Consider the following 24,496-nt stretch of genomic DNA (forward strand, 5'->3'; position numbering starts at 1 on the left):
TTCTATCACAACCTTTGTGTCACGATAACTGTTGCATTCCATCACAATCTTTGTGTGATGATAGCTGTTTTATTCTAATATAAGTTGCATCACACAGCATTGTTTGAAATTGGAACATCTTGTCTCATTATGATGCAAGTAAAATAACTTTAGCTCACATATAATCACTCTGATGTAATTGTATTAATACTTCCTAGATTAGTATGTTTTGGTGGGATAAACATGATTCTAAATGTAGAAAGAAGTCATAAAAGATAGCTGTTGAAAAAAATTCTCTTCACATTTCAGCTGTTAATGAAAATACTGCAATTTCAATTTTTTTAACAGCAACTTGTGTTTGAAAAATTTAAGAAACTATTCTCTTTCAATAGCCACAAACTGTTGCTTATGTTGTTATTATTGATGACAGACAAGAAATATTCTGTTTACATATTATTTTAGCTTCTTGTAATTTTCATGTCATTTTAATTAGCAGAACAAAGTCATAATAACATCAGATAATATATAAATTAGGTGTGTGTTTATCACACCATGCTTCATTCATTTATTATCAGTCATAATGTTGACAGGATGTGGCTATATTGTATCTCAGGCTAATCAGGAATTATTGTAAACATAATGCCAGTACACATTCTTTATTCTTCTGTGTAATTTCAGGTGGCCAAACTGACACACTCGATCTCAGTATTCACAGAGGGCATTCTTATGATGAAGACGACTCTTGTTGGAATCATAAAGGTATGCTTATTTTAGTTTATGTTTCCATGTAATCTTGTATCCAAGTATTGACCATGTGTAAATAATTTGCAGTTGAAGGAAAAGTGTTAGAGGAATGTGTTGAGTTAAATATATTTTAAAATTTACAAGTAGAAAAGAAAAAAAACAAAGACCTAGTGTCTTTTGGAAATGTTCCAAACTCTAGACAAGGGCACAATAATATTTTGATATTAAAGAACATGCTTCTCCTTTTTTGACATAATAAATGAATTTATAAATTACCATGATGTACCCAGCATTGCCAACCAGCAGTAGACATGTTGCAGTATGCTTTGACAAGTTAAAACATTCTTATACTACTGCCAGTTCAAAGTGATGTTAAAGTCAGTTGAATTTCCAGAAAGAATGATTATGGTTTTGTGCTTACTTAGTGAAGTGAGCTTATACTTTGGCCCTGGTCCATTGATCATTTTGTGTCATTCATTGTCCATGATCCATCTGTCGGCATTGGTCTAACAAATTTACAGGAAGCATTCAGGAATCGAGACCTTTCAGATTAATACAAATTATGCTGATCTGCCATCATACATGGCTACCATTACTAACAATAGAAAATGTTTAACCATTTAAAAAATTGCATGACAGAAATTTTTGAGCTGTTTGGCTGATATTATCCATTTAGTTGATCTCAGACTCCCTTTGATCTCATATTTCACTATACAGTAGAACTTTGATTATCAGAATTCATCAGGAGAATTGTTGCAGGCATATCTTATATTAGTAGAGTACCATTCTGGAGTTATTTGGGTCCCAGGTTTAAGCCCAGTCTGACTGTGTATTTCTTCATCTGTTATATTTCTGAACAGCAGTAAAAAAAAAAAAAAAAACCACTGCAGGAGGCAAGATAATCTCCCTTTCTGAGTTTTGGAAGGTTTCTTTTGGTTAGTTGAGATCCTTTGACATACTCTGTGAGGCCTAGGGATTGTGCCACAGTTACTTAGTTTTGTTAATGCTACATATCATAGGGGCCCCGAGTGGCCGAGTGGTCTAAAGCGCTCTCCGTTACGGATCACTGCCATCTCACCTCTGTCTGCGTGGGTTCGAGTCTCGGATTCGGCTAATGTGGGTATGTGAGAAAGCTTGCCAGTAGCTTCTCGTGGGTCGGTGGTTCTTTCCGGGGTTTTCCCGGGTTCTTCCTCCACCATTAATACTGGCCGCCATGTATAGCCTATCGTGTGCTGAAAAATGGCGTTAAACCCTACAACAACAACAAAAAAAAGCTACATATCATAGACCATGAGAGTTTATGCGATGTCTATTTCCATCATCCATCCATCCATTACCACAAGTTTGTTATCCCAACTCCTTCTAAATTACTTAGAGCATTGTCAGCAAATGTTATACACATATTAATCCCAAGGTCTAGCTGTCCTAAATGAAAATTGTGCTTCTTAGACATCCAATATGGTTGCCACAGCAGCCTTCTTGTAAGTCTCGTTATCACTACTTCTTGTTGGATGGTCATATCTATGTGGGATTTTAACTGAAAGATTACTCATAATTTCTCATTTGTATTAAATGAAATTGGTGCTAATATGATGTATATAATGGCCACCAGGACAGCCATCTTCAAAATTATTTTATTGCTTCTCTTCCTTAACAGAAAGTCATATTTACATGGAGTTTTAGTCAGAAGACTTCTTATGAAGTCTTATTAGTCCTAAATAAAAATGGTTCTGCTTGAACATTCAATATGGCTGTCACAGAGGCCGTCTTGAAAATCTTGTTATTGCCACTCCACCTGAATGGAAGCTTATATCACATGAAGTTTTCACTGAAAGGCTTTTTGTGATGTCTGGTTGGTACTAAATGAAAATAGTCTCAATCTGATGACTAAGGCTGCAATGACAGCTGTCTTGTCATTACTACTCTACATAAATTGTCATGAGACTTTCACCAGAAGACTTCTTATGATGCTGAATTGGCTTGTAATGAAAATGGTGATGCACTGATGTCCAGTATGGCCACAACTGCAAGCCATCTTGAAAATCTTGTTATTGTTATTCTACCAGAATTGATTGACATATCAGCATGGGGTTTTCACTGAAAGATTTCTTATGATGTCTTGTTTGTTCTAAATGAAAATGGTGCCAATCTGTAACCCGATTTGACCACCACGGCAACCATCTTGAAAATCTTGTTATTTCTTCTCCAAATATGAAAGACATATCAGCATGAGTTTTTCACCAGAAGAATTCTGATAGTGATCATTAGTAATTACCTATGCTCAGGGCATATATATCTTAAGAGTTCTACATTTTCAGCAATATCACACTGCCTTAATCAGTGATTAATGTTGACCGTGTGGCTTATAGTGGTTACATGATGCAAGGGGGCTGGTGTAGATGGGTTGTAATTCAAACTCCTCATCCATGTATAGTGCTGACCATTTAAGAAGTTTGTGTTAGGACTGTTCACATCATGGTAAACAATTAAAATTTATTGATTCAGGTTCCATGATACTTAGGATTTGTTTCCTTCATTTTTTAACACAAGAAGAATTTATTTGGTGGAAACATTTATTTTATTATATTTGGGTGGTTTAATAAATATTCTTACTGCATGTTTATAGATTAAATCATAGCAAAATATTAAAAATCAAAGTATCACTTACATCTTGTCTTGTTACAGATTGATCCCAAACAGTTACTAGAAGATGGAATCAGAAAAGAATTGGTTCAACAAGTGGCACTTGCACTGCACCAGGGTCTCATCTTTAATCCCAAAGCCAAAGTTGGTTGATTCTATAATGTTTTGTCAATGCTTTTTATTATTACAAGCAATACAAATTTATGAATTCATACAAAGACTGTCTAGTGTCATTGTTTGGACTTCCATTAGCATGACAATATTATCAGTTTTTATGTTATCTAATAATCCAGTTTGTATCACATTTTCATGGCAACAGTTTTCTCCAGAGCAGGGGTCACAAACTCAAACCACCCTGAGGGCTGCATGAGGGCATTTTCGATGGCCTAAGGACCACACCATCTTTGTTATCTCTCTCATGACACCTTGTGTCACCAATCATTTTGTGGGCAATGACATCTTCACATTTTTATTAGGAATATTACATTGCTCTGTTTTCATTACAGCCAATGTGGGTATGTGAGAAAGCTTGCCAGTAGCTTCTTATGGGTCGGTGGTTTTTTCCAGGGTTTTCCTGGGTTCTTCCTCCACCATTAATACTGGCCGCCATGTATAGCATATCATGTGCTGAAAAATGGCGTTAAACCCTACAACAACAACAAGAACTGTATTCATGAACCCTTTACATAATTGTAATATAGCACATGTTAATATTTTCATGATGTCACATATTGTACAAGCATAACATCCATTGTATTCAGGCAGGTGTATTCCAAAGTCAAATCATAAGATTTTTTGAAACTTTACACTGAATGAAAATTAATTTAGTTTAATGGGTTAACTTTAATCTTGCTAAATTCATTAATAATTTCTCTTCTTTTACTCACCAAACCGTGTAAATGGAAATAATTTTTGTTGTATGATTATCCAATGATGATGCAAAATACTATTGATAAAAAATTTAAATTTTAATAGGAATGACAGGATTAATACCATTAATTTAAATTTTCAATAGTCTTGCCAGAGTTTGCAGAAAATTAGACAAATGTGTCACCTTTCCAGCAGAGAAGGCTAATAATGTTAAGGCGTTGCCTTTAAGATATATTTTGAGAGTTGTAAAGTTATTTACTGTATATTATGGCACAGCTTGTAGGCAGGGTGTTGAAGTTGGCACTTTTGTTACAGGTGAGTGAATTGTTACCCAAACTAGAAGACCTAGGTCAGAAGATGGATGGCTATCTTAGGTCCTTTGAGTACATTCAGGATTATGTCAACATCTATGGCCTTAAGATCTGGCAGGAAGAGGTGTCTCGCATCATCAACTACAATGTGGAACAGGAGTGTAACAGCTTTCTACGAACAAAGGTATAATCTGATTTTGCTGCAGTAATAATTATGGTAGAGGCTTTGTGCAGAAACTTGACTTTTTAATTACCAGCCTCATTGACTTTCCACCTCCAAGAAAAACAATGCTTAACACAGTCTTGAAACCATTAATACATGGCATTATTCATCAGTAATCCATGGGCAAAAAGGAAAGAACATTCTAGGAGATTCTAGGAGAAAGTTTGGTTTCTGATGTTACTCTCATTTGCTGCAAATTATATTGGTTAGGTCAGGAATCATATTGGTTCAGAAGAAAAGTGGGACTTAAAACCTTGCATGCATTGCAAAGGAAGCCTTTTTGAAATGATTCCTGGCTTGTTGTTTCATTTGCTTTATCTGCATTTAGAGTTGTTACTTGATGTGATATTGAAAAGACTTGAAAGAATTATCTTTTTAAGTGCATTTTGCTGACTATTGTTTAAAATTATTTTGATCTTTGTGAATGAACAAATGTGTGAATTACATAACTCTGGCCCCTCTTAAACAAGTCCTTAAAAATAGATGGAAGCACTAAAGTAAATGAGCCATCAAAACAAATTGGTCTTTTTATTTCAGAAAAGAAATTATTTTGGTACCTAATTGGTAGTTTTGATATTGTCACATGAGTTTGAAGCTGTTAATCTCACATGTATTGTATAATATATGTGATCAGATTAATAAGAACCCCAGGAAACACTGTTTATTTCTCTTTCTCCCAGTTACTGTCCATCTATCTTTGTTCATGTCAATCAATTAAATTTATGATTCTGCTTGTCTCTTTCTTCTCAGGATCATCTCTGTCTCTTTCAGATTACTTAAAGCAAGTACTAATATTTTCCTTTTTTTAAAATAATTTACATGCTGTTCGTTCACTTGCTTAAAAAGTTTTACATTTTTGCATTATCTATCTTGATTTAATTATAGAGACATAAAAATTCATACTTTTCCTCATGATTTAGAAGAGTGTCGTACTTTTCCTCATGATTTAGAAGAGTGTCAATCTGTGTCATTACTTTTATTCTTATTTATGTCTAGGTTCAGGATTGGGAAAGTGTATACCAGTCAAAAGCCATTCCAATTCCACGATTTCGTCCAGTGGATGAAAGTGTCAACTTTATTGGCAGGTTGGCAAGGGAGATAATCAGGATCACAGATCCAAAGTAAGCTCTGCAAATTCAGGCTTGACTTAAATCATTTGGTACAAAATGTATGCAAAACCATTATTTCATTTAGTGTTCCTTAAGTGCAGCATAGTTGGTGTCTTCCATTTGGAGACAAAGTGAGGCTTTCATTAATAGCCTAATTTCTTTCCTTTGCAATGCACAACTAGATATTAACAAGATTTGTACTTTAAAAAACACCAATGATGAAACAGAATTTCTGTGATACTAAAGTTGCTATTTTTTATCCTAATGTTTGTCCCTTTATCTGGTTTACTCTTCATTTCTACTCATAGAAAATATGGCCAAGAAAGCCGAGAAAAGCTAATATAAGCAAGAAATATTTTAAAATTGCAATGGTGTAGTATACACAGATACTTGTCATTAATTTTATAGTTGCTTATGTTGAATAATGGAATATATAGTGCTTTGATCTTTTTTATATATTCAATTATAGATATGGATTTGAAACTGTATCTTATATCTGGTCATATAATTAGGGGATAACAATCTTGAATTTGAGGATTGGAGGATATCGATGTTGGTTTTACTGTTGCAAATTGAATTTTACTACTGACAGGTTAGTAAAATCACCATCATTGTCCTGCAGTCTCAAACATAAGACTCTTATCCAGTTGTGACAATAAAACCACCATCATTATCCTGCAATCTCCAAACACAAGACTATTATCAAAATGTGACAGTAAAACTTCATCTTTGTCCTCAAATCTCCACACACAGGACTGCTACTCCAGGCATTGCATACTTTAGAAACGTTTATTGATAACATCATTATCAGTGTTATTACTTTGTTGGAAGATGCATAACAACATAACATCAAACTGTAATACATCACTTTAAAAGTTGATAGACATATTTGGTGACATGATACTTGCCAAATGAAGCTTACTTTAGCTATTAGGAATGCAGCTTAATCTGAAGTCAGTCCTATTTCAGTTTATTTTAGAACATTAATGTTTTTCTGTTATTTAATTTTGTTTAGTTAAATTTTAGTTCAGAATCTCTAAAGACTTAGCACAATAGAAAGTTCAATGCTGATACTTCATACATGCAAAAACAGGTTTCTTTAAAAACAAAAGGACTTTACTTATGATGTTAATACAAATTAATTGGGTCTCAGTCATTTAATTAGGAAATATAAAATATTTTTTTAAGGAGAAACATTTCATCACCAAGTTACAGAACCCCCAAATAAGCCACATTATACATATATTAATATTTTTTAAGGGCAACAAGTTACATAGAGCAGATGAAAGCCTGGTATGACATCCGCACAAGACAAGAGCTTGTCAACAAGACCCTTTTTCAGAAAATTCAGGTAAGTCGTGAGACCAACTTGACGTAAATGTTGATGCTTTTCAGTTAAACTTGCTGCAAGAACAAAACCTAGGAAGAAATTTGGCTTTCTTCTAAGATAGCACCTTCACCAATGATGACTTTCATCATCTTGTTTTCATATTTCTTTTCATGATATTCTTGGATCTACTTTGGCTATAGAAATTTTTTACATGGCAGTAATGTTTCTGCTTGTTTATGTTTTCACATGAATGATCTTAGAACATTTTGTTGTCTCAGTAGGATAAACAGTATTCAAATGTAGCTATCACTTTTCTCCCAGCATTGTCAAAATTAAAGTTTTATGTTAACTAAGTTGGGACTTTTAATTCATATATTAACTATGCTATAGCCTGCATTTCTTGCATTGACTAGTGTTCACGTTTTTCCCATTAATTTTACAGAAAAAATGTCCATTAAGAGCCATTGGAATTGTAGAATTTCAGGATCTCTCTCTTGGTCTGCAATGGATAAATGTGCAGCAGCCAATATGCACTCGACACGAGCCTTGAAATGTACTAATTATTCTGTTTCTCACTTGCTCCTGATGTCGCCAGTTATAATCTTTGATCTGAACTTGGAAACATGTAGTTTGTTTTTTCACTTGAAAAAACAAGTTGTTTTTTTTTTACACGAACTAAATGGGTACTCTATAGCTAATTTTATTACCCTGGTAATTGTGAACAGGTGAGTACCCAAGTACCTGGATACCCATTGAAACCTTTATTCCCACTGTAAGAAAGTTGCTGGCACCCCCCAAGCAAGTCCCACTTTTCCAGCATAAGGAAAGCATGGTCTTCTACTTCTTAATCAAGAAATTGAGATTATTGATTGAGTCACGTTCAGTGGATAGGAATTTTTGCAATATTCTTCATTGCCTGAACCAGTCATTAACTAGTGACCAGGCACTGGTTGGGTGCAATGTGCTGGTGTTTGATACTAGTTACAGGTGTTAGTCACAGGGCAAGGCAGCAGATACCATCACCAGGCACTGGGTCTAAGCACTGTGTACCAGGCACATCACCAAGCAGGACAACAAATACTTGGGAGCAACTAACAGGCCTTCTCCCAAGATTGGTGGCAGATTGACATCCTGCGCTTTCGTTTTGTTTCTATTCCATTCCTAAAGGGTTTGAAAATTTACACCACAAGGAGGTGAGTCTGGAGTGCCTCATTTTCACCTATGGCTCAGTGGATGAGTTCTCCATAGCTTCATTGGTTGGGAAACCAAGCGGGTGGTAGGCCATCCCCTTCCCCTCCTTCAGTTTCGCTTTCAAAGAAAATGGAGGGGGACACCAGTCATCACCAATTACATTGAGAGGAGATTGCCAGTCCACTTTCCCAAGAAGAGAGAAGGGAATAGGTAGTCTGGTCTCACCATGTCAACAGAGACAAAGCAGTGAATATCAATTCTACTGGACTCAAATGAGGATACAATGATCATGTCATCATGTTCTCCTCATCTAGTGTCCCCATCTTCATCCCATACCAGTCATTCAAAGATAGATAAAGAAGTGTGGACATTTGATAAGGTGGTAAACAAACCACCATCTTCCCCTGGGTCTTAATACACAACTTTAAAGGTGCTTTAGGGAGCTTGGAAAAATCAGATCTTCTGCTGCTTCCAGGCTCAGCTATAGTAAGTGGTGTAGCACAGAAGTCATCATAAGGTCAGGAGGCAGCCAGAGAGCACAAGGGTTGGTCAGTTCTTTTTTCCACCTTGTGACTCCTAGATACAGGTTGCATTCAAGTACTTGGCCACTCCTAGATACAGGTTGCATTCAAGTACTTGGCCACTCAAGCCTCTGAGATATATTCAGGAGTATCCCAAGTAGGATTCTTCTGGGCCCACATCCTTGTTATGTTGCTCAGAAGTATGAAACTTAAGGCTTAAACCTTAGTTACCATAGTTTCACATACTCTACTTTTCTCAGTGGCCTAGTTCAACCTTTTAAGTGAGGAATGTGACATCAGATGCTTTGCGAAGACTTCCTTTGTCTGTCACCAAGACAGCAGAATTCTCACTCTTTGCAAAGATCTGGAAACTTCTGGAATTTAAGTCTGGTCATTGAAAAGTACTTGAATTGGTCCAAAAGAGATTTTATTAGGGAAATCCTGCAGTTTAGTAAAACATCGCTTGATTTTTCCAGACTCACCTACCTTGAATAAAAAATGTAGTTGACAATTTCATTTTTATCAGAAAAAAGTTTTTTTTTCTGCAAAATTTGTAATCATGTAATCATAAAACATATTTAGCATCATGAGATTATAGTTTAACAGGGCACTTTTGTCACTGACACCAGTAAATTTGACATTTAGAACTTTTGGAATTATGTATCAAAATGCTTATGTTTTACAAAGAAATTCGCTTCATTGGTTGATTAAACTATCTTAAACAAATAAAGGGTGGTCTGTTTATAATGGCATGTGGAAACTCAGTCTTTTGTTCAAGGATTGGTTTAAAACATTTAAAGGGGACAAATGAAAGGCTTTGTGTGCAGACCTTATTCAGTAGTTTAATCCCTATAGTCACATCCCCAGATCTTGATGATTAACAATACTTGTTGTTGGTCGTGGTTCCTGGCCTAACTAAACCAATTTATAAGTATTCTCAGCCAATTAGATCTGTTTGTGCCTTGCCTAAATGCTTTAAACATGGGTCCAGCAGAACTGTCAGACTGCTTCCTTTAATCCTTTAAATTCCTTCTTGCCCTTTTTCTCTGAATGGGGCTGCTATAAGAGCCAGGGCAGAAAGCATGTGGATTCCTTTGGCCTCCCAAAGAAGGGAGGCAGTTTCCCCTAAGTAGTAACTCCCTGTCCTATCAAGTCCTTTCTTCCTAACATCCCAGTCTGTGCCAGATTAGGTTGCTTTTTAGAAACTTGGTTGAACCTAACCCTCACAGCAGGTGTCATTAGGAGAATTCATTATCTGCTTGGCACTATTTTTTTGGAGGGGGGACTCTGAATGTGGCAGTGGATCTAGTTCCCCTTGGAAGACAATATATGAGAATACTTCAGTTTCTGCTGCTAGCAAAATGAACTCTTCATAGCTTGGATTCTTTTGGGATCCATATTTCATCACCACAGCAGTTGATGGATAAATCAGGATTGATTTCTGAGTTAAGATATATTTCCCATAACCTTACTCTTTCCTCTACACTTGATTGGGCTTGGATGCTTACCTAGAGCTAGATTGGGTAGTCCTTCAGGTCTTGTGGTCCAAACAGGATTTTTCGTTGTATGTGAACAACCTAGAAATATGGGCCATTTTCTAGCACTACAAGGATGTCAGCCTCATGAGATGGTCATCATGGACAACATATTTCTCATCACTAAAAAACCTTTCTTGTGTTCTTGGGTTATTATCTAAACTGGCTTAATATGTACCTCTGAGTGAAGCTTCTTTGGATGAGCTCCTCTTCAAGATGGTTTTCTTTCTTTAGCGTCAGCTAGGAGAAGGAGTGAAATTTTGACTAATTAGTGGAAGAGAGTTACTTTAATGGCAACTTTAATTCAGTCTCTCTTCTTTATATGTCTGACTTTCTGCCAAGAATCAGCTACCTTCAGTACCTGAACCAATTGAAATCCCTTGTTTCAGTTGGATCAGTGCTGGGGATGAACAAGATAGACTTACACCTCTCCCTTGATAACTTGCGCATAATGGGGTCCAAAAAGATAGAGACCGCACTATAAGCGAAGTACAGAGGGACCTTCGAAAAATAAGTTATGCTATTCACTGCTGGACAAAACTGCAGAGGGAGTCAAGAAACTGGGCTGTTTAATGGCTGAAAACTTGCTTTTATGATCACTTTAAAAAACAATTTGACAATAAAGTGCTTTTTCTAATGAAGCTGTTCATTATTCTATATAAATTACATTTATTTTCAAGATGTCCAGCATCTGAAAGATTGTTAACAGTTTTCTAATGAAGCTGTTCATTATTCTGTATAAATTACATTTATTTTCAAGATGTCCAGCAGCTGAAAGATTGTTAACAGTTTATTCCAGCTGATTTTAACAACCTTTTTGTGTTCGTGAAAACATTGGTGTATTATGTCACTGAATTTTGTTGTTGTTGATTAGTCTGCTTTCCTGCTTCTTTATATTATAGCATAGTTCAAAGTAGAGAGTCTACAAAGCAAGGAAGCACACATCTTGCTAATTACACAATGAAACAAGATTCTTTTTTTTCAAGAACTAGTGACATTTGTTTTGTGTAAAGTCATCTACATTGAAACTAAATTTTTGTACTTTTCAGTTAGTAAAATGTTGATGCCATGATTTCATTGCAAGTAATAGTGAAACTTCTTCTCATCCTTGAGGATATCTCCAAGTGCTGATTTTTCTGAAACTCGATTATCCACAGTGATCTCTATCTGTGAAACAAAGCTATTTATTTCACAAACTATTCATTTCAGTTGGTTGCCTTCCTATCTTTGATCACATTTATGATAGGTAGTCTAATTATATTAAGTACACTGTAATATTTATAATAGGGTTTGATTGATCAGTTGAAATTAGTTCACCTGACATATGACTGGGGCTGCTAGATCTTACGCATGTAGGATTTGTATGCCTTTTAACTTTTCTTTTATTTCACATCCCTTATTTGATACAAAAAGATGCAGTTAACATGATGATACAATGGAGGTCAGCTTTTAATTCAGTGCAGCAATACAACAAATACTTCCACAAGTCATATATCAAAACACAGTCGACACTTAATTAGGTTCTCTGATAAACGCCCCAGCGGACAAAGCTGTTCTGGTAGATTGACACGTTTTACGTTTGAATACAAGAGGGCACATTGCATTTATGATCATTACACTTAAACCTAACTAAAAGATAGAACTAAAATACAAATGTCACTTGATAGAAAACTTTTTTAATTGGTTTTTATCTATTAAAGTACTGCCTCCAATAGGTGTAAGTGACATTTTCACTGATTGAAATTTCATTGAATATTGCTATTTACCATATACTAGGAATGTTGTTTGGAACAATTTAAAAAAATGTTTTGACTTCTTATTAAAAGTTGACAATTTCATAATGTTGATTAAAATTTCCAGATCCTACATACTGTTTTCAATGATAAAATGAGCAGGATATGAAAGTTTCAGCTACCAACTGTGATTGTAATTTTCTTCAAGTTCAACAAATAGGGTTCAATATTTTGGCAATTTCTAGTAAAAATATGGGATCCATGCCGGACCCCACATTATAAGCAGATTCGCAAGTTATCAGGGCACAAATTATCAAGGGAGTGGTGTTATTTACCAGTTTAGAGCCTTATGAAACTAAAAATAGATAACTTTCTGTTCAACCTTTTCACAAAGCCTTCATCAGGGGAATGACGTCTGGACTGAAGTCACATGATCAACTAAATGTTGATCGTGTGACAGAATCCTTCTGTGCAGTGGCAGGAGTTCCAATCCAGAATCATGGTTCAACACTGGTTTTCACTCCATGATTTCAGTGACTTCCCTTATTTTTCTCCTCAGGTTATTATTCTCTCTACCAAGTACTCTGATGTACCACAAGAAAGTATGCCCTGATTTTTTGCAGTGTTCGCCAACTGCTGTCGGGGTAAATATATTGGTGTAAAAGTGTTCTTTAACTTTTGTTTCAATGCTTCTAGTAGTCTCCCTAATGTAGTCTTTTCCACAAATATCACACTGGAGCAGGTGATTGAGCATTTTCTATTCAAAGGAGTACAGTTTTTGGGATGTACCAAGATTGTGCGGATGGTGTTATAGGGTGTGTGGATGAAGGATGAAGGCCTTGTGAAAGATTGAAAGCTTAGGAGTCAAAAAACTTAGTTTGCTGCAGAAAGGTATCTGTTTTTAGTTTCATAAACGGCAACTGGCTGTAGCAGGATTCATTCTAGAAATAGAGCTTTATATTTCTACCTGGCTAATTCAAAAGAGAAAAGAAATGGTCAGAAACTTCTCTTTCTCCTTCTCAGAGGTTCCTGGTATTTCTGCAGCCACCATTTCTAGGAAGATTATTCTGTCTAAATAACTTATCAATGTCTAACTGAGAGAGATCTTTCCGTCGTGATAATTATAACTCATTAATCATTCCTTTCGGGAGGATATCTTGAAAGCTACCTTTTGGTGGTCTAACTCACCTGTTCCTTGTTCTACTTTTGTTTGTTGTCACACCAGAGTGAAGACATTAGGCCCATTTGTATTAGCCTAGCAAGTTGTCAACAAGCCATCCTTGAGTTTTCAGTAGATCTTTCTACTGAGAACAGATGGTACTGTACATTGTCTTTCATCACTATTCATGGGGGCCATCAGCCTCCTCCAGACTGGAAAAACTCAGCAAAGTAATTTAATATTTACCTGCTATTATTACAAATTCTGTCCTCAATCTCCACTCAGATGTCCATTTACTCTTGGTTCAAGTCATAGAAGGACAATATTCTGAATGACAAAAGTGCCATGGCATTGGACTGGGACTGTGTCTATTTTTGTTCTGGACCTCTATGACTCCAGTTAGTAATTGGAAGAGGAATATTCATCTTGGACTGATGACTTGTGCCATAAAAAGAGATAGCAAAGCAATAATAGCAAAGAAATATTACATAATTAAAACTAGGTTTACCTCCCCACCAAAAACATGTATGTCCTGTTTGCAACTTGTGTGTGTTGGGGGGGGGGGGAGAGAAAGATATTCATATGCAGTTTTTTATATTTGTTTTTATTTCTTTTTAGAAAGCTGTGGGAACTTTTGGTCTGACAGGCCTGGACCGTCTGTTGTGCTTCATGATTGTGAAGGAGCTTCAAAACTATCAAATGATGATACAAAGACAGGTTCTGACTGCTAGGGACAAATCCTGGCTTGTTGTATTTGGAGAAACAGCCAAGTCTCTCAGTCCAGTTGGTGGGGTAGTTGGTAAGAGATGCCATGAATAAAGTATTGCTTGATTAGTCTGCCTTTCAGGTGGGTTATACATGGACAGAACATGAAAGTCTAAGTGGATTGGATAATATGTATGGATAATATATTAAACTCCACGGTGGGATAAGATTGCTATCAGGTACAAAGCATGCTTAGTCATTGTCATACATTGATTTCTTGAGGGCTAGATTTACTTATCTTGTCACACATGTGGGGAAGAGTCTTTTTGTCAGACATCACATGCATTATTTATTTGTACAACTGTGTAGGAAGGAAAATTATTTTGTACAAGCAATGAATAATAGTCATATTCATGACGTTACAGATTTATTATCAACCATGGATGAAGTAGACTTGTCTGTATCGGTGTCAGAGTTCAGATCAGTCTGCTCCATTGAAAAAGCAATTTGAGCTCAGTCTGTTTCATTGAAACAGCAATTTGAGATCAGTCTGTTCCATAGGGAAAGTAATTTGAGATCAGTCTGTTCCATAGCAAAAGTAATTTGAGATCAGTCTGTCCCACAGGGAAAGCAATTTGAGATCAGTCTGTTTTATAGGGAAATCAATTTGAGATTAGTCTGTCCCATAGGGATAGCAATTTGAGATCAGACTGTTTTATAGGGAAAGCAATTGGGATCAGTCTGTCCCATAGGGAAATCAATTTGAGATCAGTCTGTCACATAAGGAAATCAGTTGTTCTATTTTAAGTACAGTTTATTTTTAAATACTACACTATACATTTATATTATAACTTCCTCTCCCTCTTCACTTCAGAATGTAGCTGTTTTAAGGATGTTGATAATAAATATTGTAGCATATACATGTGAGGAAAATCTTCCAGCTTGCCATATCATCTGTGTATAATAGTTGCTAGTACTTTGTCTCTCACCTTTTAATTGTTCTCTAACCAATGCATATATCATGTACAATTTTGCCTTCCCAGGATTAAACCAGTGGAAATACCATGTACAGATTTATCTCTCATAGATTAAACCAATGCATAATGCATATATCATGTACAATTTTACCTCCCCTAGATAAACCAGTGCATATACACTGTACAATCCTACTTTCCCTAGATTAAACCAGTAACTATCTTTGTGACCATTCTCTTTGCACAACATTTAGGGTGTCTAATTTTATTTTATATCTAATTCAGTACTCATTGCTACAGAAATCTAGTTGCTTCTGTGGTATTTTAAATTAAAAATATGAAAGGCTTGTTATATGAAAAGGCAATTAAATCCAACCTTTCCAAAGAGGGAGATATTGGCTTTGTCCTGTCTGTTACACTTACCTTATAAGCAAGATGTCTATATAAAAAAAAAGTATACTGAGCCATGCCAGACAAAACTGGATGTGTAGATACTTTGATCAAGTCACAAGATTTGATTATGCTTAGATTGTGACCTTCAGAATAATTCTTTTGCATTGTTGTTATGGGTTTAATGCCATTTTCCAGCACATTATTGGCTCTACATGGTATATCAAGTGTTAAGTAAAAGACATCAATTTGTAAGTACAATATCTTCATTATGATTTTAGCTGACTGGACTAGATCAGTAACCTTTTTATGATATACTCATTACACAATACACAACAAGAAAAGAAATGGTAGCTGAAATATTTATTCTTCAACTCTATAAATGTTTTATCCATCTATTTACAACTTTGGCATATATTGGGAGCATCTCTGTGGCACACAATCAGCAAGTTAGAAGCATCTGACTAACTTATAAGCATACAACAGAATACATGATACCTACAGACTAAGGCAAAATATGTTAGAGTATGGTGCAGCTGGCTATGGAGCTGCATATACCAATCATGGTGCAACTAACTATGGAATTGCAATAGGCGCTGCAACTAGCTGTGGAATTGCAACAGGGACATTAACTCTGAACATGCAACTAACTAAGGAGCTGCACTAAAAAATTGAACTACTGCAAGTAATTAAGGATCTAATAGAGGTACAGGTAGTATTGGGGGCAAAGGAATGAAGTAACACGAAGCCCCAAATGAAGTGCATTTGATGTCGTCAGATGAAATTGCACAGCATGTGTAACGTAGTCGAACTAACACCCTTTGAGACTGAATTGGTATTTAAGAAATAACAAACACATACACAAGTGACAATAAAAAGATGTATTATTCTCTCACACTAATGATGAAGTAACATAACATCAAAATAAATACAAAGGTACATAATATGGATCCAATGGAAAACTATGATGAAGAACAGATATACTTATTTGAAATATTCAATAATCATAAAGTTTGTCCAGATAATTAAACACTACCATGCATTCTTATAGTCAAACACTATAATGAAATTCTTATAGTCAAACACTATAATGAAATTCCTCTTAGTCAAACACTATGACCTTCTTATAGTCAAACACTATAATGAAATTCTCTTATATGTCCAATGTTTACTTGACATTTCATATGCCCTTTGACCCGCTTCCCCTGGCTCGGTCACTTCAGTCATCCAGACTTCTCGTGCACATATACGTTGGCACTTACCTGGCGGTCTTTCATCACTATTGCTGCGGCCTCTGGTAACACCTAGTCAGTCTGCACACAGTTATCCACACCTAGATAATCATACCTAGTTAACCACAACTAGTAATCCACGCCTAGTTATCCACACCTAGTTGGCTGAATATGAAAAGAAACAACTTTCCAAATAGTCTGCTTTCTGTGTATCTAGATTAAAATATCTGAGCATTTCAAATGGATGAATACTAACACACCTGAAATATTCTTTATGTATGACTGTGACATATGAATGGCATACCAAAAAATAGAAATATGATATACTAAAACTCTAATACATACATAATACGTCTTCAATATTAGTTATAATAATAGCGACAAGATGACCTACCAACAGGAGTATTGCATATATGTTCAAATCCCTGTTAATAATCTGAATCGTACCATCTCTTGCTACCAAATTACATAAGCCATACACTCTTGATGAATTAAACTACAAGTATGATAAAACAACGCAAACGTATAATACAACATTGAACGTGTTTTGCAAAACTGAACATTAATTAAAAAGAGCATTGATTAAAAATAATATAACTCACCCAACTCGTTGGCTCAAACTAAGACATAATGTAATAAAGTAATCCATCTGCAGAAAGGATCAGCTTTGGAGGATTTAAGTTTCAAAGTAAAGTAATTGGCAGCAACAGAGATGACTAGAAGACATAAGTGGAGTGCAGTATCAAACTTGCCAGTGGAAACCGTGAATTCGCCACTCCATAAAAAGCCAAAAAAATGCAACACATGACACATCCATCAAGAGATCCATGTATGGTGAAAAATGTCCACATGGAATAGGAAGCACAACTGCCTGAGCATCTGAAAAGTTATAGGAAGCCTTGGTCTGTTAAGATTACATTACAAACATTTAACTCCTCTCAAGATAGTGAACAAACAAAAGCACTGATGTACATCTTGCTGTAAAAGTGGGCTTGGAAGTCCGCTTTTTAGATATGTGAAAGGAATTGCACACAAGTAAAGTTTAATCATGTTGTAGCACAATTTCTGCACTCCATAACAATGAGCTACATACTGAAGAAGAGTATCCTCAGAAATTTGAGGAAGTCCTGACCCTTAGTGTTTTCCAGTCATAATCATGAAATTGAGAAAATGCTGAAGGCCAGATTGATAAGCTGTCAGTTATGCAGGACTGATGGCAGCATCCCAGAGATGATTGATAACAACAGTTAATACAGAATCTCGTGCAGACCTGGGCATGTTTCCTGGACCCTGTTTGCTTCTGGTGCAAGCTGATGAACTATGCTCCATTGAAAATGAGATAATGAGCAAGCAATGCCATTTTTTACACCTGGCAAGTATGATTTATCATGCATGGTGTGATATTTATAGAGTCTGTGTTGCAGACTGTTTTGTTATGGTAGGGTTTAGTGAGCAGAGAGATGTCATTACCAGTGATAGTAATGCTGCTGTTCCTATTGTTATGGTGCATGATGTATTACACTGAGTTGAGCCTGCCAACAAGGAAGTTGATTTCTTGGATTATGTTAATTCTGATAGTGACCCAATCAACAGTTGAGGATCTGGTTTGCTAAGTTAGTGATCACCAGGAAGCAGCTGTTTCTGCTACTGAGTCAGTATCAGATGCTTTACTTGTAGACAGTGAGGTTCTAGATAGCATATCAGCTGTTGTACTTGTAGACAGTGAGGTTCTAGATAGCATATCAGCTGTTGCTTGTAGACAGTGAGGTTCTAGATAGCAATTCAGCTGATGTACTTGTAGACAGTGAGGTTCTAGATAACAATTCAGATGTTAGACTTGTAGATGGTGTACTTGTAGACAGTGAGGTTCTAGATAACAATTCAGATGTTAGACTTGTAGACAGTGAGGTTCTAGATAGCAATTCAGACGTTAGACTGCACCTAGTTCAGAGTGACACATTTGATATTCTTTATGAGTATTTGCATATAATGAAAAAAATATCAACAAAAATCTCAGATGAATAAAACAACAGATGACTATTGACAATTTCTTTCAATCCAAAATAAAGGACTGATTAACTAGTCATCAACAATATTTACTGTATCTTGGTAACTGGGCTGGAGGAAGGGGTGGGGGCAGAGGGAAGTAATTTGTAACAGTTACATCCCATTATCCTCATGATGCATCACGATTCAATGGAAAGACATCTTTTTGTGAGGTTGCAGAGTTTATTTCCTACTGTTAGTGTGGTCAGGTAGGTGTTATTATAGAAACATAATTTCATTTCAGGTAAGATAAGATATTTAGTGCCTGTTGCGACAACTAGTGTTTTATTCTTTTTTTATTGTTTCTTTGAACAGCTCAGCCACAAAAGGTGTATGGCCAAGCAGTGACCAGGACTGCAAAGCTGTGGCCAGCCTACTTTGACATAATTCTCAGGGTAAGTGGTCAAGTGTTCTGGCTTCTTTAAGTTTACATTGTTCTTTAGAGTCCATTTGAGCCCAATGATATATCTATTATGGTAAAGTCATATAGTTTAAGAACCTTGTAGAGCTAAGTGTCTTTCCCAAAGACATACCATGGCAGTAGGCAACCAGTGAATTTTGTTTCAAAAGATTTTGATAAAACATGAATATACACATAGATCTTATTTAAATTTGGATTTAAGATTTGAGTCTAAGCACAAATTTGCACCTTCATGTAAAATGTCTTCATTCTGTTTCTTGGTAAATCAAGTTTATTTCATTTCATATTCTGAGTTTTGTTGGCTGGGATAATTAAACTACATCAATGTTTCATAGATGTAACTTTGAGTGGCATTAATGTCATTCAAACTGAATCCTGGTTGCATTTATTTGTGGTAGACCTTGCGTCACATGACTGTACCCATACCCATGTCAAAATGGCAATCACTGAGGAAGTAGTTGCTAATTGTGGGTTTGTAATGGAAGTTGAAGCTTATTCACTATATTGTTTTGATCTCATTCGGTGACTTTTAGGAATAAATTTTTGTGTCATTTGCGTGATCACAGTTCATGCAGTATGTGAAATTATTTAGCAGAACCATTATTCAGCCAGGAGACAGTAGAAGTAAATCGGTCATGCTGTGTATAGTGATTTTTGTGAACATTGATAAATTAATCATTTGACATTTTTAAATTGCTTTCCATACACAATAAATGCTCAGAGTTATAGAATAAAAAAAACGATCAGTTTTTTGCAGAATAGATGACATTGGAGAAACATAATGATTTTTAAAAGAATAATAGCAAGTGAAGAAAATTTGTCGAGCCATGTACATGTAGTGTCATATTGTGTACGATATCTCAGAGAACTGTCTAATAAAGTCCTGAGTGTACATGGAGTATGACATGGTGTACCATATCTCAGAGAACTGTCTAATAAAGTCCTGAATGTACATGTAGTATCATATTGTGTACCATATCTCAGAGAACTGTCTAATAAAGTCCTGAGTGTACATGGAGTATCACATGGTGTACCATATCTCAGAGAACTGTCTAATAAAGTCCTGAGTGTATATTAGATTAAGATCAGCCATGTTTAAAGGAATTCTTTCAGTTTAAAATGTTGCAATCATCCTTTAGAGTATCAAAATGCATATTCACTGCAACAACAGACCGTGTTAATGAGTTTAAAACTGTATTTTATATGATTCAAATAAGTCAAACAGTATTTTCGACTTTATTTAGATTGCTTGAAGTAATTGACTCTGATTCAAAGCTTTTGTGACAAAGTTATATTTAAATATCATTCTTTCCTCTACCTCAATTCAGGTTGGTCAGATCCAGTTGCTCAGAAGACAGATAGCTCATGAGTTGAAGACCTCCTGTAAATTTGATTCCAAATTTCTTGCCAGTGCGCTGCAGACATTCAATATGTGAGTCACATGGGACCACATGTTCCTTATATGTAGTAACCAAACATTTTTATTTTTATTTTCACGGAGATCAGTTTTATTGTTTTGCAGACAATGACAGTTTCTTTCATTCTTAAATGCATGAATTTGCCTCATGGGAGGAGGGTGAGAATGGGGTTTATTATCTTCTATGTGGGATAAAAAATATAAGCCATTTAATTTACAGCTTCAGGTAACCATAAAATTAATAAAAATTGAAACCCAATGAATAGCAATGAATTTACAGTGCAATGTACATAGTATTGTTTCATTTGTACATGATGTTTGATGACAAGTCTCTTTGTATTGTAAAATTTAGTAATTTGCATTATGAAATTCACTTGAAGTAATCTGTTAAACATTTGGGCAATAACAATTAATGTTGAAAATAAAGCAAATGGTTATCTTGGTTTATTTTTTCAACACACAACCTCTTGTACCTTCTGTATGCATATAGAATTGTGCCTGGAATAGAATGCTCTGTGACTTTACATTTTTTAAAACAAATCGTTCACAGATTGCTAAAGTATACTATACTGGAAACTCCAAAGAAACATGGAGACAGACTTGAATCCCAGTAAATATTGACTTAAATGGACTCACTTTTCAGGGAGACTAGTTGTTCATATAAAGATAATGAAACCCCAATTAGATATCCCATCTTATTGTATAATATTAACTAAATAAAATATTGAATATTTAGCCTCAATGCTCTCAGTGGGGAAGGGTGCAAAACTTAAGCAATGCAGTTTACAACCTAAATTGATACAAATTAAACAACAAATAGTCAAAATACAGTAATTACACATTTAATTTTTTGCAGAAATTGGAAGCTGAGTAGAATGATAGTTAAAGTTAATGTATTTGGTTGGTAAATTAATTGATTTGTCAAGTCAGGTTATAAACCTTTTTCAACTCAGCATTTTTACCTGCTGAAGTGTGTATGCCAGTTGATTACTTGATTTACTTGTTTTTTAATTAAACATCAGGGTTTTATTAATCAGGAAAGTGGCCTCACTTTTGATGTTTTGCCAACTTAGACCATAAAGCAGTATTCAAATACACTCAGTGACATATTCTGAATTTTAGATCTCATACAGAGATTAACAAATTTATTGATTGCTTTTGCTATGGCACAAGAAATTGAGTTATCAACACAAGTCACACTAATGAAGAAAGATCTAAGAGAAAACAGACAATGCTCCATGCCTTCTTCAAGCCAGACTCTTGACTATGAACATTATGAATTACACAGAGTATTTACACATTGTGGCTGTTTTTTTGTTTGGGATTTGACATCATTTCTCTGCACAAGATATGCTGGATGAAGAACCTGGGAAAACCCCAGTAAAAACCACTGACCCATGGAAAGGTCTTGCAAGCTTTCTTAATATCCATAATGGCCAAGACTCAAACCCACACAGGCAGAGATGAGATGGCATTGGTTAGTAAAGGTGAGTGCTTTAGACCACTTGGCCACCTAGGGCCCAAACATTGTGGAGTTTCATTCATGATTCTTATTGACTTATAGTAAATTATAAAAGTATCTTATTCCTCAGATGTTTCTTTTGATGAGGACTGTATTTCTGTGTGGAGGAACTGCATTAATTTTTTTATGAGGACTGTATTTATGTGGAGGAACTGCATTAATTTTTTATGAGGACTGTATTTCTGTGTAGAGGAACTGCATTAATTTTTTATGAGGACCATATTTCTCTGTGGAGGAACTGCATTATTTTTTTATGAGGACTGTATGTCCGTATAGAGGAATTGCATTAATTGTTTATGAGGAATGTATTTCTGTGGAAGAACTGCATTATTTTTTTATGAGGACTGTATTTCTGTGTAGAGGAATTGCATTACTTTTTTGTGAGAGGGGTGATTTTCAGAAGGAACATATATTGTTCATCAGTTCTTCATTAAATACATGCGATTAAATTTTTTTATTAAAATGACATCTTTTCTAATTTTGCTTACTATTACACACACAGACACTGATGCTCTCATAATTATATTCTTGCCGTCTCTCTCTCTCTCATCATACAGGCACTGAGCAAAAGACTTTTTCACATCTGCAAAAACCTCAGTTAACTGAAAACTTCTCTAAATCCCCCAAAATATGGGTCATAAGGGTTTTTGGATTTATCTATCAGGTGGAAACACCTGACCATTGACCACAGAAAGCAGGTGACCATTGCACACAGGACGTTTATATACAGAATGTTTGCTGGGGGAAGCTAGAATGAACTAGTATTACCATTATGACCAGGTGACTGCTGTGTGCAGGTGATTGTTAGGACATTGAAACAATTTTGACTATATATAGATATATATATATATATATATATATATATATATATATATATATATATATATATATAAAGTCAGAGTGGTCTTTTAAAAGGTAAAATCTAAACTCTATGGCATGTTGTGATCAAATAAAGTTTCTTTCAAATTGAGATGATAGAATGTAAATGTCAATTTGAATTTATGTTATGCTTTAAAAAAATGTGCTTGTGTTATTTGTCATGAGCTGCTTGTCACCATTCAGCTAAATGATCAAAAGCATTCTTTATTTGTCATGTATGAATTTAATTTTCATGCTGCTACTTTGATATAATTTCCAAATATGAAGCTAAACAAGGAATAGGTTATTTAGTAATAATGGGTTGTGAAAATCAAACCACACAAGACTATCTTGATGTATCTTAAGTTGTAAGTTTTCATTCCCATCATTATAAACATTTCAGACTTTAATCTATTATGATGACTTATATATTTTCCAGTTGAAGTACTATGAATTTGCTTAATTTATACAAACTTCTCTAATGTTTGTGTTAAACAGGTGCATGCTTAGTATGTACAAATTGACATGAAGAAAAGAATTTATGGAGTACCCATCAATGAAATCTCAATAGCAAATGGAACACTTGTTATTTCTTAATTTATATTTTGCCAGTCATTTAGCTAGATCAAACTTGTAACATCTATGAACATAAAAGAATTTAGTGGAAGAGTATGACATGTTTTATAACCTTGTTCTTGTGTGAAAACTTTAACTTTGACTTGCATAAAAAGATTAATATTGGCTTGTACAAAAACAGTAACACTGAGTTGTTACCACCACTACCAATATCAGTATCATTGTGTCTAGCATTTATTGCAAGCACAAGGACCTAAACTATATGTGTGATTTAAATTTTAAAATGAGTACACATTAAAAATGATGAAATCCAAGCTGAGCATATGCTGATTTAGTTGCAATCTTTAAATCAATATGATTCCTAGATAAGTGCAAGTTCTGAATGTTGTTTTGATATTTGTAAATAACATTTGCAAGGTAAATAAAGACAAGCAGTATTTACAAGATTTATTGACAAAATGTGAGTTTTGATATGTAGTTAACAAAATGTTACCTTTGTGTTTATTTCAAATTCATGAAATGGTTGAAATCTTTCCCTGTATTTTATAAATTGTATTTGAAATAAGCATGTCACATAAATAACAGAGGTTGCTTGTTTAAATAAATGTTATTAATCAAGTACTTTCATTGTTTTTTTAGGGCACTGATAGCAGATGTAGAGAAGCATTACCAGGACCCCACTCAGCCCTACCCCAAGGAGGAGAATCCTCTTATGTATGAGCTGACAGCTTATCTAGAGTCTGCTGGCTTCCATAACCCTCTCAGAAAGGTACCTTGAATTCATTTATTTTCATTGGGATTATGTTACTCCCAACATTAACACTGAGATATTATTCTACTCCCATTATCTGAGATTGTACTAACCCCAGCTTTGACAGTGAGATGTACTACTCCCAGTATCTGAGATATTGTACTACTCCCAGCACTGACATTGAAATATTGTACTACTCCCAGCATTGACAGTGATAATATACTACCCCCAGCATTGACAGTGAGATATTGTACTA

At 35.1% G+C, this 24,496-nt stretch overlaps 1 protein-coding gene across 1 annotated transcript in view; it reads left to right on the plus strand.

The window, feature by feature from the left end:
• LOC149806643 (WASH complex subunit 5-like) overlaps positions 1 to 24,496 on the plus strand; it is a 122,889-nt gene that overhangs the window by 72,977 nt on the left and 25,416 nt on the right. The window contains exons 16-24 of the mRNA XM_089956025.1: positions 658 to 738; positions 3,409 to 3,510; positions 4,552 to 4,731; positions 5,767 to 5,891; positions 7,140 to 7,230; positions 13,967 to 14,147; positions 19,011 to 19,090; positions 20,445 to 20,548; positions 24,129 to 24,258. Of these exons, the coding sequence (XP_089812151.1) occupies positions 658 to 738; positions 3,409 to 3,510; positions 4,552 to 4,731; positions 5,767 to 5,891; positions 7,140 to 7,230; positions 13,967 to 14,147; positions 19,011 to 19,090; positions 20,445 to 20,548; positions 24,129 to 24,258 (1,074 nt within the window). The remainder of the gene's footprint in view (positions 1 to 657; positions 739 to 3,408; positions 3,511 to 4,551; positions 4,732 to 5,766; positions 5,892 to 7,139; positions 7,231 to 13,966; positions 14,148 to 19,010; positions 19,091 to 20,444; positions 20,549 to 24,128; positions 24,259 to 24,496) is intronic.

Source organism: Sinohyriopsis cumingii, chromosome 1 (assembly GCF_028554795.1).
Source record: "Sinohyriopsis cumingii isolate HCF-2022 chromosome 1, ASM2855479v2, whole genome shotgun sequence".
NCBI lineage: Eukaryota > Metazoa > Mollusca > Bivalvia > Unionida > Unionidae > Sinohyriopsis > Sinohyriopsis cumingii.